Genomic DNA, 14,777 nt, shown 5'->3' on the forward strand with positions numbered 1-14,777 from the left:
AGCCGAGTCGAGCCGAGTTAGCATCATTTAATATTCAAGCCAAGATTCGTGTTCATGAAACGCTTCATTTAATATTCGAGTCGAGCACGAGCCAAGCTTATGCGAGCCAAGCCCGAGCTCGCGAGCGAGCGGCTTGCTCTCTTAACAGCCCTATTTGTAACAAACTTTCAATTGTGATAATGTCTCTTAAACTATAAAAAAAAAAAAAAAAATTGACAATGACCACAATGACGAAAATGCCCTTAATAAAAAACAATAAAAAAAAATAAAACAATTTTTTTAAAAAAGAAAATAATAATAAAAAACTAGGGTGTGAATTTTTTTTTTTTTTTTGAATTTATTTGAGTAATTTTATCTTATTGAATAAAAGTTTTGGATCATTTTTATTTTTTTGCTAGCCTTGAGAGGGATATGAGTAATGCTAGAAGTCCTTCGGGTGTCACACAAAAAATGATGTGACTTTTAAAATCATAATTCGATCAAAATTCAATAGTGATCAATCACAAGTTCAATGATGATTTTAAAAGTCACATCATTTTTGGAGTGATACAAGAGAGACTCCTAGGATTACTTGAGAAAAAATTGTGAATTTTTTAATAATATATGAAAAACATTGTCGCAATTGAAAGTTTGTAGGTGACATGGTCAATTGAATAGTAATTTGAGGAAGATATGTAGACTTTTTCCTTTCTTATTTATTTATTTCTAAGCGATATAAATGAGCGAGGCAGCAGAGATGCCCAATTTTACCACCTATTGCCAACCCAAAAAAACTGCTACCCATAGTGTGGTGTTTCCTCTCTCGTCTCGTAAAGAGAAATATGAGAGAGAGGGGAAGATAATGGTATGAATTTAACTTCAATACAGTCATGGCACAAAAATGGTCTTTTGTAACCCCCAATAGGAGATTGACACATCACAAAACTATCATACAGCCTAAAACACTAGATTTTTCCTTATTTCTTTCTCCTTCCTTCCATTTCTTCTTCTCTACCATTTCTTCCTTCCTGCCAACCACTCCTCTCCTATTTCTTCTTCTTCCTTCTTCTTCCTTATCCTTGTCATTTAACAGAGAAAGAGAGATTCAGTGAATCCCTTTAGGGTGGTAAAATCCCTAAAGGGTTAACCTTCCCTTCTAGGATTTAGTTTTGAATCAAGAAAAAAGTTTTGAGGCATTAGAATCAATTTTTTAAGCATTAAAATCGATTTTTAAGGCATTAGAATATGGTTTTGAGGTTGGGTTTGCGTTTGCGTTTGGCCGGCGATGAAGAAGAAATGGGCTACTGTTTTGAAAACGTCGGAAGAAGAAGGGGCTGCAAAATAATCCTGTGTTTTCAATCTTATTATTTAAGATGAGTTTAGCTTAGGTGTCAAAAATGTATTGGGGGCTGTAAAATGGGCACTTTATGCACCAACCGCATGGTAAGGGCTCTCTAATGGTATATTAAAAATAAAATAAAATAATATTGAGAAATAATAGGTAAAAAAAAATTAGAGTGTAATAAATAATCTATTAAAATTTGTATTAAAAAATTAGTAGCTAATATATATATGAATAAAAAAAACTAGGGGTGGACAAAAAATTAACTGTACACCGATTACCGACTGCGTACCGATTACGACTGAACTGAAATTAACCATATCCGACTTATGCGAGCCGAAATCGGTATGGATTTTTTATACCAACGTCGGTTCGGTTCGGTTAATCGATATAAAATTTTTGTTATCAGTTAACCGAACTGAACCAAACTAAAATATGCATAACCAAACCGAACCAAACCGTCAAATTTGACACAGATTAAGGCTTTGACGGATGGAATTTGTGGAGTGTTGTTTTGTTGAAAGTATTTGGTAAGTTTTTTTTCCATCTTATATTCTTATTATTTGCATCTTATGTTCAATAAATTATTTTAGCGAAAAAATAATAATTTAGGCCTCCAAAATAACTAATTTTTGGCCCATTTAAAAATAGCATTGGCCTAATTAAAAAAGCCCATGGTTAACCGAAATTAACCAAAAATTTTGAAATAATTTGTTATCGAAATAAAATTGGTGAATTAATCGATTTAACCGACAATTTCGATTAACTGACTGATATTGATTTTACTTGACTGAATTGAAGTGATACCAACCCTTAAAAACAACATTTTAAAACTATAATAGTAGTTTTACTCGAGCCTCATTTTAGGCTTTTAGCTAAGAGAAGTGATAGAAAGCCAAACAAATGAATTTAAAATTTTTTTTAAATTGACGTGACAATAATTTTTAAATTAAAAAAATGTAATTCTCTTTTTATTATTTACGACTCACGATCTACTATTTCAATTTGAAAATTTTTCTTAACTCTCTAGCACTTCTCTTTAGCTAAAGCCAACTAGAAAAAAGATGTGAGCAAAAGTACAGGGTACCCTTTTATAGATACATGAGGTGGAGAAATCTTTGTTCCTTTTCGTAGAGAACAAATAGAGGACAGATATTCGGCATAAATCAATTAAATGTTCCCTTTGTTTTTTTCTATCCATTAAATGATTATGTTCCCCTTTTTATCTGCTATGAATAATGGTAGGTATCTTTTTATTTTTTAAAATTTTCTTAAAGTTTATGTGAATTTCAAAATTATTATTGGATTAAAATTTAAATATGATTCATCTAAAATTTAATGGTAATTTTAAAAATCACATAAACTTTAAGAGAATTTTAAAAAGATAAAAAGATGGTAAATAACATTACTCATCTACTATTAGCTATTATTTTCTATGGCACTAAATATTTAAAAATATAAAAATTATTTTGCACAAAATCGAATTAAAACAACAATTAAAGCATTAATATATTACAACATGCAAGATTGAACATTATTTTATATTACATATGATTTCTATATTATTTATTAAAAAAAAAAAAAAAAAAAAACATGTAGATTAATTTGCGGGTGTGGCATCGACACATCTCTTCCTCAGCTTCACGGGTAACCCACCATTGATCCTCAAAGTCAACGACAACAAATGCTGTAGGCCCTTCTCCTTCTTCTCCACCACCTCAATCTCAAACCTCTCTATCACTGAAGCTACAATCGACTTCATCTGAATATACGCCATGTCTTTTCCCAGGCAAAATCTCGGCCCGCCATGGAAAACCGGAAACCGAAACGGGCTCTCCTGCCTACACACTCCGTTTTCCATCCATCTTTCCGGCAAAAACTCCCGGCAATTCTTCCCCCAGATGCTCTCCATTCTCCCCATCGCATACGTGTGATACGTCACAAGCCAACCCTTCCCCACAAACGTCCCGTCCGGCATTATATCGTCCTTCAGGCACGCTTTGCTATCCACCGGTACCGGCGGGTACAGCCTCATCGCTTCCGATATCGCCGCATGCAGATAATGCATCTCTCGGAGCTCGTCAAAACTAAATGCATCGCTCGTATTTTTCCCGTTACGGACTCGGATGTTTTCCAGCTCCGTCAATATGTTTCGCTCCGCCTCCGGTTTCGACGATAAGAGCCAAAAGAACCAGCTCAAAGCCGACGAGGTCGTGTCCCGTCCAGCAAGAATGAAGCTTATCACGATATCTCGGAGAAATTCGGGCGAGTTTTCTTCCTTTGCCATAAACCGGGACAGCAGGTCTTCTTCTTTTTCTGTCTTTTGTTTCCTTCTAGACCGTATCATCTCATCCGCGAATTCGTGGACGGTTCTGATTGCTTCTTTTAGCTTTCGCTCTGATCCAACGTTGAGAAACCTGTTATAATATAAATCAACAACATTAAATTAATTTGTCATTATAATATAATTTAATGACAAATAATTATTAATTTGTGTCCATATTTTTTTTTTCTGCTTTTTCATCTTATTTTACAAATTAATCATTAAATTCATAGGTTTATGCAGGAACATGATCTTCTCCAGTTCATTTAAACTAATATTAGAAAAATATTTTTATTTTTTTAATTTTTAAGAGACAAAAATACACTTTCAATATAACTAACTGAATTATTGATCTCACAAATTAAATAATTAATTTATTAAATTTGTAAGAAAATATAAAAAAAAAAAATTAGTTCATTTGAATCGGATAATATTTAATTAGTTTTAGTAAAATAGTATTTTTGTCATTTTACTTTTTAAGGAGACAAAAAGTAAATTAATACGTGAGAGAACAAAAATATACTTCCAATATAACTAATTAGATTATAGGTCTCACAAATTTAATAATTAATTTATTAAATTTCTAAGAGAATAATAAAAAAATAAAAAAAGGAACAAGATCATTTCTAGTGCATTTTAACGGGATAATATCTAATTGATTGTAATGAAATGATATTTTTATCTTTTTACTTTTTAAGAAGACAAAAATACTCATTTACTATAACTAACTAGGTATTATATTTACTAATTAAAAAATATAAACAAATTATTAACCCCGATATTTTTGAAAATTAAATTAATTACCTTTTAAGCTTTCCCAGAATGGGGATGGCGTACATGAATCTCCCGGAGCTAAGCGTGGCGGCGTTCTCGAAAGCCCGCATGAAGTCGGCCCCAGCGGTGCCGTCACCGCCAAGACAACCCGGGTCGACGTCGAAAGCCAATTTGCAAACGTTGTCAAACGCGAAGCGCTCCAGGATGTCCTGCAAATCCAACACGCGCGCCGTCTCCGACGCTCTTTCCAAAATGGGAACCAGTCTCGCGTCGATCTCAACGGTGACGTTTTGCATGACAAAGCTCCGGAGCGACTTGGTGTTGAACTCGTGGCTGGCGGTCTTTCTTTGGACCTTCCAGAGCTCCCCGTCGGAGTTGAAGATTCCTCGGCCGAGAAAGTCTTCGAGATGCGCTATGAACCGCTCGCCTTTGGGGTAGTTCTCGAAGTTGGTCTTCAGCATGTGCTCAACGTTGGACGGGTTGGCGGTGATGACGCCCTGGAGCTTCCCGGGACGCCGGAATACGGCGGTGTTAGTGGCGGTGTTGGTGAGAATTTCGGTTGTCCAGTCAAGGAAACGGTGCCGGTTCATCAAGAACTCCGGTAGTGTTCCGAGTAGAGGGTAGACTTTGAAGCCGTTGCCGTTGATGGGTTTCTTTGGGGAAGTGTTAAAACGGAGGTAGACATAGAGAGAAAGAAGAAAGAAGAAGAGGAAGGATTGGAAAGACAAGAGCTCCATAGCCATAGGCGACAAGAGAGACAGAGAGAGAGAGAGAGTGAGAGATAGCAGTGAATTATTTGTTGGCGTTATATATATATATACCCGGTGTTTAATTATTTATATTTTTTCAATTAAAATATTAAAATATAATATTTTAATTATATTTTATAATTTAATCACATGGGCGTAGACGAACATGTACGCCAGTGTAATATATATCACTGCGCCCTCTCCACATACTCCAAATTCATTTCTTATATATATATATATATATATATATATATATTTCAATTAAAATATTAAAATATATATTTATTCTTCGAGAGTTTATTTTGAGTTCACAATGTATCTAATATGCGGAGAAGGCGAAAGCGATATATTACATACACCTAAGCGTGCATATGTTCGTCTACGCCCATGTGATTAAATTATAAAATATAATCATGTGGAGAGGGCGCAGTGATATATATTACACTGGCGTACATGTTCGTCTACGCCCATGTGATTAAATTATAAAATATAATTAAAATATTATATTTTAATATTTTAATTGAAAAAATATAAATAATTAAACACCGGGTGCATAACTGTATAATGTATATCACTGCTCATGGAGAGGATAGAAGTTAAGGGTTTCTTGGTTAGTAGATAGCAGTAAGGGTTAACTACAATGAGACAATACAGTATGAATACAAGTTGATGAATTTCATGTTTTGATAAATGAAAATGGAGTTTTGTGATCGGAATGTTCTAGGTTGTCACTTTTTAGCGAAGGAACACTTGGAGAAACAATATATGTGTCCCATTTGTATAATATAGCTACATAGATTCTCCGACTGTCTTTGGCAATCCAATTTCACTACAAAAATGGGGATATTTTTTGACAAGGGGCTTTTGACGTGTCAATGGTATTGACACGTCAAAAACTTCTTTTGACGCGTCATTTTTTACGTTCATCAACAGTCAAAAGGGTAGGTGTCAAAAAACCCATATTTTTGACGTGTTTACAATGACACGTTTCGACACGTCAAAAATGTTTTTGAAGCGTAAAAAATGACACGTCAAAAATGTTTTTGACATGGCATTTTAACATGTCAAAAATATTTTTGACGTGTTAAAAATTGCCACGTCAAAAATGTGTACGCGTGATTTTTGACGTGTCACGCAGTTTGACACGTCAATTTTTTTTTTTTTTTTAATAATTTGAATATTCCTGATTTCAATTACAATTACAATAATTTCAATATTCAAATATTTCTAATCCACATACAATCCATAATCCACATACATAATCTATAATCCAATCCATAATACAATCCACATACATAATCCGCAATCCACCTACATGATCCATAATCCACAATCCCCTTACATAATCCAAAATCCACCTACATAATCCATAATATATAATACACATCCATAATACAATCCAATACACATCCATAATATAATCCATTAATCCACATCCATAATCCAATCCAATCCACATCCATAATACAATCAAATCCAATCCACATCCATAATACAATCCAATCCACATCCATAATACAATTCAATCCAATCCAATCCACATCCATAATACAATCCAATCTACATCCATAATACAATACAATCCAATCCACATCCACAATACAATCCAATCCACATCAATAATACAATCCAATACAATCCAATACATAATCCAATCCACATACATAATCCATAATCCAATCCAATTTATAATCCACAATCCATAATCCATGTTCATCAGCAATTACAATAATATATATATCCAATACAATTTCATTAAACAAAATCCAATATCCAATATATATATCCAACACAACTTCATTAAACAAAATCCAATATCCAATATCCAATATATATCCAACACAACACAACTTCATTAATAAATTAATATCAAATATCGAATAATATATATCCAACACAACAGAACTTCATTAATAATATATATCCAATATCCAACAAACATATATCCAACACATACTTCATTAAACAAAATTCTAACACATACTACATTTCAACACAACACATGACAAAACATATATATACATAAAAAAAAACGTTCTAACACAAGGCAAAACAAATATACAATAAAACATTTATGGATTATCTACTAGAAATAAGTTTCAGTTAGTCTCAACAAACATATAGTTTGATCTATCTATATACAAAACAATAAACAGTAGTATGTATATAGTACTTAACAAACAGTGATGATCAGCCCTGTGGCGCCCAACTCAACACAATCATTCCCCAACTCCTAATTTCCATTACCTGCAAATGAGTTGTGAACCAATAATAATCAATACAAAATTTAAAAATTACTCTATAATATGATGCAAATATACGTAAGTTCTAAAATGGATCGCTGTAACTAGGGGTTTCTAACAGTTATTTCTAACAGTTAACAATTGTTAGAAAAACAAAATAAAATATATAATTACCTCTGGGGGGTGCAGATCCAGACGTCGACCCGAACATTGCCTCGATCTGGCAGAAACGAGCCTCAATCGTAGCATCTTTCTCTGCTATCTGGGCTTTTTGTGTTTCAATTTGCCTCGCCATCTCATCCATTGCACTTTTTTGTGTTACCCGCTCCTCTTCAAGTTCTCTAATCCTATCTGTCATCTGTGAGAACGAGGAGCTCCAAGAATTTTGAGACCGTGTCTAGGACGGTGTATAGTATGAATGTATGCTGCCCCGCACCGGCAGCACATTCGGACCTAGCTGGCGGACCCTGCCAGCATACTCCGGCTTATTTCCATGCGCCTGAGCATACACGTCATTAGGTGTCCACCGTACCGTCCCTTCCGTCACGGTATTAGTATTTGCTGGGTCAGTGGGCATCAATTCCTTCATCCTCTCCTGTACATTAAAAAACAAGTTAGTATCTTGTATAAGGAACGTTAATCATAAATAATTTATCAAAATATATATGCTTGAGTACTTACACATCTATCCCTGACCACGTCATTCGAATAACCACCTTCCTTGTATGTGTGAGTCTTAATGTAACTTTCCGCTCGAGTTGGAGGAGTGCCCCCCGCGGATATAGTCTGCATAGAAAATATATCAATACAACAACAAAAAAACAAAAAAAATTAAGAAAATGATCGACCTAAACAACCGATTATATATATATATATGCAATAAAGATATATAAATACATCTTGATATGTCGCTCTAGCGAAGCTCATCGACCTGGTGCAGTGAGGCGTGTTGTTTTTCGCTTGCAATTCCTTCATCTTGGCAGCATACTCCTACATGTATATCACTCTTAAAATGTAAGGCTTAACCCAATTACAATTAATGAAATTAAACACTTACAATTAATTCCACTAGTCAATTGCTCCTTTTGTCTTCTTATTCAAATATATTCATGTTGTTTCAAAACACAAATTAGATTGGTCATTGGGATGGTTCATGGCTCAAATTTATCTACCTTAATCGGTATAGTTTTTTTTTTCCCCATTTTTCCATGTTCTGTTTTTGGTTCCTAAAAGTTGTTTTTTGGGGAATAATAACTTAAAAATAAGAAGCATGAATATTTTTCTTTTTCTTCCTAGTTTTTCTTTAAAAAATAACTTCTATATATGTCATTCATAAAATATTTTGAAGCTTGTCATTGCTAAAAACACTCCGGACCTACCTAATTTTTCGGGTCGCACCATCTCGCCAACAAGACATTCAAGTCCTCGACATCATATTTCCTGACGGCAGCTTCACCCATTCTCGCCTTCACTGAGTCTAGAGTATCGCCCGCTTGGATTTTTAATGAGCGTTTTACAGAGTGTCTCCAACTCTTCAGCTTCGTGCCCATATCTTTGAAGGCGACCCTTTTAATCGTCTCAAGATCGTACTCAGGTGGCATGTAGAACTGAGTCTGCATATATAAGTCGAACAAATTAGACGTATAATTGCACACATTAACGTTTACAATATTGAAATACATGTGCGAAAATATGAGAAAAAATTTAACCATACCATCAGAGTGTCCCATACATCTTCTTTCGCACGGGGATGTACATGCTCCCATTCATCCCGGAGTCTAACATAAGTCCCGGCCCTTATGACGTTGTCAGCCTCCCTTCTGAATTTCATCCTGCTAAATCCTACGGGCTGCCACGCCTTATTGTACTCGCATACGATTTTTTGGCCAGAGGGACCTCCCACTTCTTGTTCGATTCTAGGATGTCCACCACCTGAAATTGGGTGCTCCCGTCTCCCCTGATACCTAACACATTAATAATTGCAAATGTTAATTGTTTGAAATTTAATAGTAACTACATAAATTTTATATATATTCAAAATGAGTTTTTTAAGCATATATACTTACTTATTGTCCGGAGTTGTCGAACACCCAACACTTCTGGAAGATCATCGGCCTCCAAGTCACCTGAGCCATCATCCACATGCTCCTCATAGTATTGTGTCTCGCTGTCATCTGGCTGCGATGGCTCACTGTATGGGATACCCGTGTTCAACTTGGGGGGAAACATCCTCTCTACCTCACCATGTGCATATACACCCAGCTCGCTCATAGTAGGATATGGAGTACCAAGATCATATGCGGCCTCCGTGTGATAGGGAACCGGCTGAGACCCTTCCCCATGCTCAGGAAGTAAGGGTCTATACCCCTGGTCGTCTATTTGTACGGACCCCCATCGTCTACTCTTCCCCCGCGTACTCATGTCAACCTGCAAAACACATAATATACTCAATTAATTATGTATATAATAGATAAAAAATTCACCATAATAACCAATCAATGTAGAAAGAAATAACATTAAATACGTCAAAATAATGTGAACGATATATATTATTAAAGTTTTAAATTTTTTTAAATCACATACGGATCTAAGTCTTGTCGGATGTAGTCAATGTCATCCTACGGATCTACGGCATTGTTGCTGGTCAATAGGAGCGGCTCACACTCGTGGTAGTTGACACTTTCATCATCAGAACCTTCACCTTGGCCAACGTCGTATACATTTCTAGGTTTAGTTCTTACAACACAAGCCCAATCAGGTTCCCTTTTATGTTGGACGTAAAAGACTTGGTCAACTTGTGACGTTAGCACATACGGCTCATCAGTAATTTCCAGGCCCCGGTGGACAAGGTTTTTGAAGCTGACAAGCAGTATGACATACTCGTCTACTTTGTACCCCCTGTCCCTTGTGTTGTCCACCCAATCGTACTTGAACAAAACATACTTGGTCCTGTCAAAGTACTCCACCTCAATTATTTCCGTCAACTTCCCATAGTACGTTTCGCCATCAACTGTTGGCACGCACACCCCGCTGTTTTGGGTCCTCTTTCCAGCATCGAATGCAATAGTCCGAAACAGCTTTCCGTTAACCACATATCTGTTATATCTGGTCGCTGTGGCCTTCGGCCCTCTACAATGCATTATCAGTTTGTCACCTAATTCCTTCCTTTGTCGATCGTCCAATCGATCAACCTGTTAGCACATACGTATAATTGACCATAAGAAAGTTAGTTTTGTTAGTTGTTATGAACCAATAACTAAATATTATGAGTCTGTAATAGTTAAACATCACGGTAGTCTTACGTAGTCACGGTACCAATTGGAGAACAACGCATGATGTTGGGTTTCCAACTAATCCTCCGTCGTTCGCCCCCTATCGCATGATCGCCTAAGTGTATCCATGTGCACCCTACAATACAATGATTAAATTATATTATAATTCACAACTAAGGGTGCAAGGTGATATTGAACTTGCATACACTACTAACACAACTTACGTCCGTAGTTGAAGGAACTCATCCGAGTTAAACATAATGTATCGGTGAATTTGTGTCAATGTGACACGGTCGATGATGACTCGTATTCCCGCCCCCTTTGAACTATCCGGGTTTCTTACAGTCCTATTGTGAAATGTTGGTGCGTGATCTAGATACCTTGAACAGAACACCACCAACTCCGTTGCTATGTAGCCCTCCGCAATGCAGCCCTCAAGAGCCGCTTTATTGCGGACATTAGATTTGAACACCCCAAGGCTTCTACATATGATCATAATTCATTCATTACAGGTAGTGACGGGTTTATATCGGATAAAAAATAATAAATATAAATATTAGTAAAGTTATTTTACCTTTCTGCCGGATATATCCACCTATATTGTACCGGTCCACCAAGTCGGCATTCACGGATAAGATGCACGACCAAGTGAACCATCACTGTAAAAAAACTTGGGGGGAAGACCCTTTCCATCTGGCACAAAGTAATATAAATGTCACCTTCTAATCGGTCCATATCATCTTGTGTCAATGAAGTTGAACATATGCCCCTGAAGAATGCAGACATCCCGACAAGTGGTCTAACCACGTTTCCTGGCAATGATCCACGCAATGCAATAGGAAGAAGTTGTTGCATAATTACGTGACTATCATGGCTCTTCAAACCGAATATCATACAATCACTAAGTCGTACACATCGAGAGATATTCGAGGCATATCCGTCCGGCACCCTTACATTTCGAAGCACTTTCAAAAAATGTGTTTTCTCGTCCTTAGACATCGTGTGATAAGCTGCGGGCATATATGTTTGACCATCCTCGCCCGTGTACGGATGAAGCATATGTCTCAACCCTATTTCTTGCAAGTCTGCGCGGGCTTTGATGTTGTCCTTCGTTTTGCCTGGAATGTCTAGTATTGTGCCAAGAATGTTGTCCATCACATTTTTCTCAATGTGCATGACATCAAGGTTGTGCCGCAATAGATTATCTTTCCAATACGGCAACCTAAAGAAAACACTTTTCTTCTTCCACAATACGTTAGTAGTATCACCTTCTCTTTCTGTCGGCCCACTCTTCTTCCGTTTCTTGTCTTTTTTCTTCTTATCCGCCCTTGCCTTACCGGCATTCTCATCTCCATATGCCATATCTTGTAATTGTCTAAGAATTTCATCTCCACTTGGCACATCTAGGGCACATTCAAATTCTTATTTGCCGTCAAATGTTATTCTATTCCTCAATGGGCAAGTATCGCCTGTGCCCCATATAACAAAATTTCCTACCGTATTTTAACCACCTGGACTTCGTCGAGTACATACAGCAGGAACATGCCTTCTCACCCCTATTAGGCCACCCAGACAAATCTGCGTATGCTGGGAAGTCATTAATTGTCCACATCAACTGGGCTCGTAGCACAAAGTTCTTTTTTTGGGACACGTCAAATGTGCGTACACCTACAGTCCATAATTCCTATAACTCCTCAATTAAGGGTCGTAGGTAGACATCTAGATCTATTCTAGGTGACTTTGGGCCCGGGATTATCAGGGATAGTATAAATGAAGTTTGTTTCATGCACGTCCAAGGAGGCAAGTTGTACGGTACAAGCATTACAGGCCAAGTGCTATGGGATGTGGTCATGTTCCCGAATGGATTAAATCCATCCGAGGTTAGTCCAAGCCTGACGTTCCTGCTGTCGGCCGAAAAGTCTGGATGCAAATTATCGAATGCCCTCCATGCTTCACCATCGGCCGGATGCCTCAATACACCGTCCTTAGTCCGGCCTTCTGCATGCCACCTCATATAAGAAGCAGTATGCTCTAACATAAACAATCTCTGTAGTCGTGGTATGAGTGGAAACCACCGCAACACTTTGACCGGGCGTTTCTTACTCGATGAGATGGGTTGCCCATCCTCATCCAACTGAATTTCATCCTTCCACTTAGATACTCCACAAACAGTACATGTATCCAAATCTTATTGTTCTTCCAGAATAACATACAATTGTTAGGACACGCCGGGATCTTCTCATACCCAAGGCCCATGTCCCTTAGAAACTTTTTTGCCTCATATGTATTAACCGGCAAAGCTTCATCACTAGGAGGCAGCAACTGATTGATGAACTCAAGAAAATATGAAAATATTGCGTTACTAAGTCCGCCAACACACTTGAAGTTGTACAGATGTACAGTAGCACTAAGCTTCCTATGTTTGGTACCATCATGAAGTGGCTTCTCTGCCTTCTTAAGCAAGTTTGTGTACTTTAGTACGTCACCATCATCGGCTTCTTCATTCACAGTTTCTTCATTCCCCTGCACCGCAACTTCAGGCTCACAATTATCTTCCATGACACCGTGCATGCCGAATAGATCACGCAACATTGACTGCATGTTTTGACCCTGTGCTGTGCCTAAACCCTGATCTGTGTTCGTGGTAGTCGACGTAGAGACTGCAACAGGAGCCCGGACAGGCTTCTCCCCGTGATAATACCAGGTTCTGTATGCAATCATTATTCTCTTACCCCCTGTCAAGTGGTCAAATACCAAATCCGGCGGGTGGCGCTGCTTATTACGACACACCTTACAGGGGCAGTGAATGTTTCCATCAGGAATTGTACAGTTCCTAACTGCAAAGTCCACGAATGATCTACACCCGTCTCTGTATTCCCTCGTACCCCTAGACTTTGTCATCCAACTCTTGTCCATAGCTTTAGCTACTGGAACCCTAATTGAATAAAATAAATCTAAGTTAGTTAATTAGATGTTTTTTTTTTTTTTTTTTTTTTGTGGTTCTTTAAGTACATCGTTTCATTTTTTTTTATTTTCACTTTTAACAAACAAACACATACATTGAATTTTACTTATAACATCTACATAATCTAAATATGCAAAACCTAAACAAAATTAAGGTCCAATTTTAAAAACATTTGACGTGGCACATGGGGATCCTTGATAAAATAAATGTAGCTATCTTATTTGCTGCAATTTTTTTGTTATCATTTTTTATGACATTTACATAATATAAATTTGTAAGAACTAAATTAATTTTTTTTACATATGGGCACCCTAAATAAATTACATATATATGGGGACCCTAAATAAATTACATATAGCTAATTAGATTAAATGTTGGGTTTCCTTTTTTCGTTTATTATAGCATTTATGCATTTGTATGGGAAGTGTATATAAAATAAATCCAGCTTCCAATGTTAGTTGTTTTTTACTTTGTATTTATGCATCTTAGCATTTACATACTTAATTATTCTAAATTTTCAAAATATAAACATTAATTAACGATCGACCAAAATAGATATGCCCTTGTTAATTATTGTAGATGTTTTTTTTTTTTGGTTATGATAAGGTGCACAAGCAAAACCTACACAAAATATGGGTCTACATCCAAATGCAAAATTCCCCAAAAAAACATAATTTCAAACTATTAGGGTACGTAATTGTACATGCATGCATGCAAATATATTAAACAATATTCTCACCATATACAAACCAAACATGTGAAACAATTAAATAAATAAATAAATGAATAAATTACTCACATACAATTTATATATATATATACCTGATTTTCGAGTCGGAGAACGAGTGAGAGCGTGAGAGGGCCTTTGGAGCTTGAGGTCGTGGTCGCCGGAGGGAGCAACGGCGGTGTCGTGCGCTGGCGAGAGAGAGAACCACCGAGAGAGAGAGAGAAACACCATGTGAAAAAGCGAGAAAATGGTCGGGCTGGCTGAGAGGACGCGGGTGAGACAAATGCTGCGGAGGTGACCGGCCCGGCTGATGGAGAAAAAAAAATGGCGGAAGAAAGTTGCAGGTGGAGGAGTTGGGCGGGGGAGAGAAAGAAATGGGAGGGAAGAAACATGCAGGAACAAG

The 14,777-nt window shown here is 36.9% G+C and overlaps 1 protein-coding gene across 1 annotated transcript; it reads right to left on the reverse strand.

Moving 5' to 3' along the window:
* Nucleotides 1-2,805: 2,805 nt before the first annotated feature.
* On the reverse strand, nt 2,806-5,200 carry LOC132161981 (cytochrome P450 CYP94D108-like). Its single transcript, XM_059572214.1, has 2 exons — nt 4,449-5,200; nt 2,806-3,738 (listed from the first exon to the last, which is right to left on the reverse strand). The coding sequence occupies exons 1-2, from the start codon at nt 5,159-5,161 to the stop codon at nt 2,922-2,924; spliced, it is 1,530 nt and encodes a 509-aa protein (XP_059428197.1). The 5' UTR covers nt 5,162-5,200; the 3' UTR covers nt 2,806-2,921.
* Between the last annotated feature and the right edge of the window lie 9,577 nt (nt 5,201-14,777).

Source organism: Corylus avellana, chromosome ca9 (assembly GCF_901000735.1).
Source record: "Corylus avellana chromosome ca9, CavTom2PMs-1.0".
NCBI classification, from domain to species: Eukaryota; Viridiplantae; Streptophyta; class Magnoliopsida; order Fagales; family Betulaceae; genus Corylus; species Corylus avellana.

Excerpts from the sequence above, each read along its gene's own strand:
- LOC132161981 (XM_059572214.1), bottom strand. The coding sequence starts at position 5,161 with ATGGCTATGGAGCTCTTGTCTTTCCAATCCTTCCTCTTCTTCTTTCTT. Across the intron at positions 3,739-4,448 it reads ATTCTGGGAAAGCTTAAAAG|GTTTCTCAACGTTGGATCAG; the intron begins GTAATTAATTTA and ends ATATTATAACAG.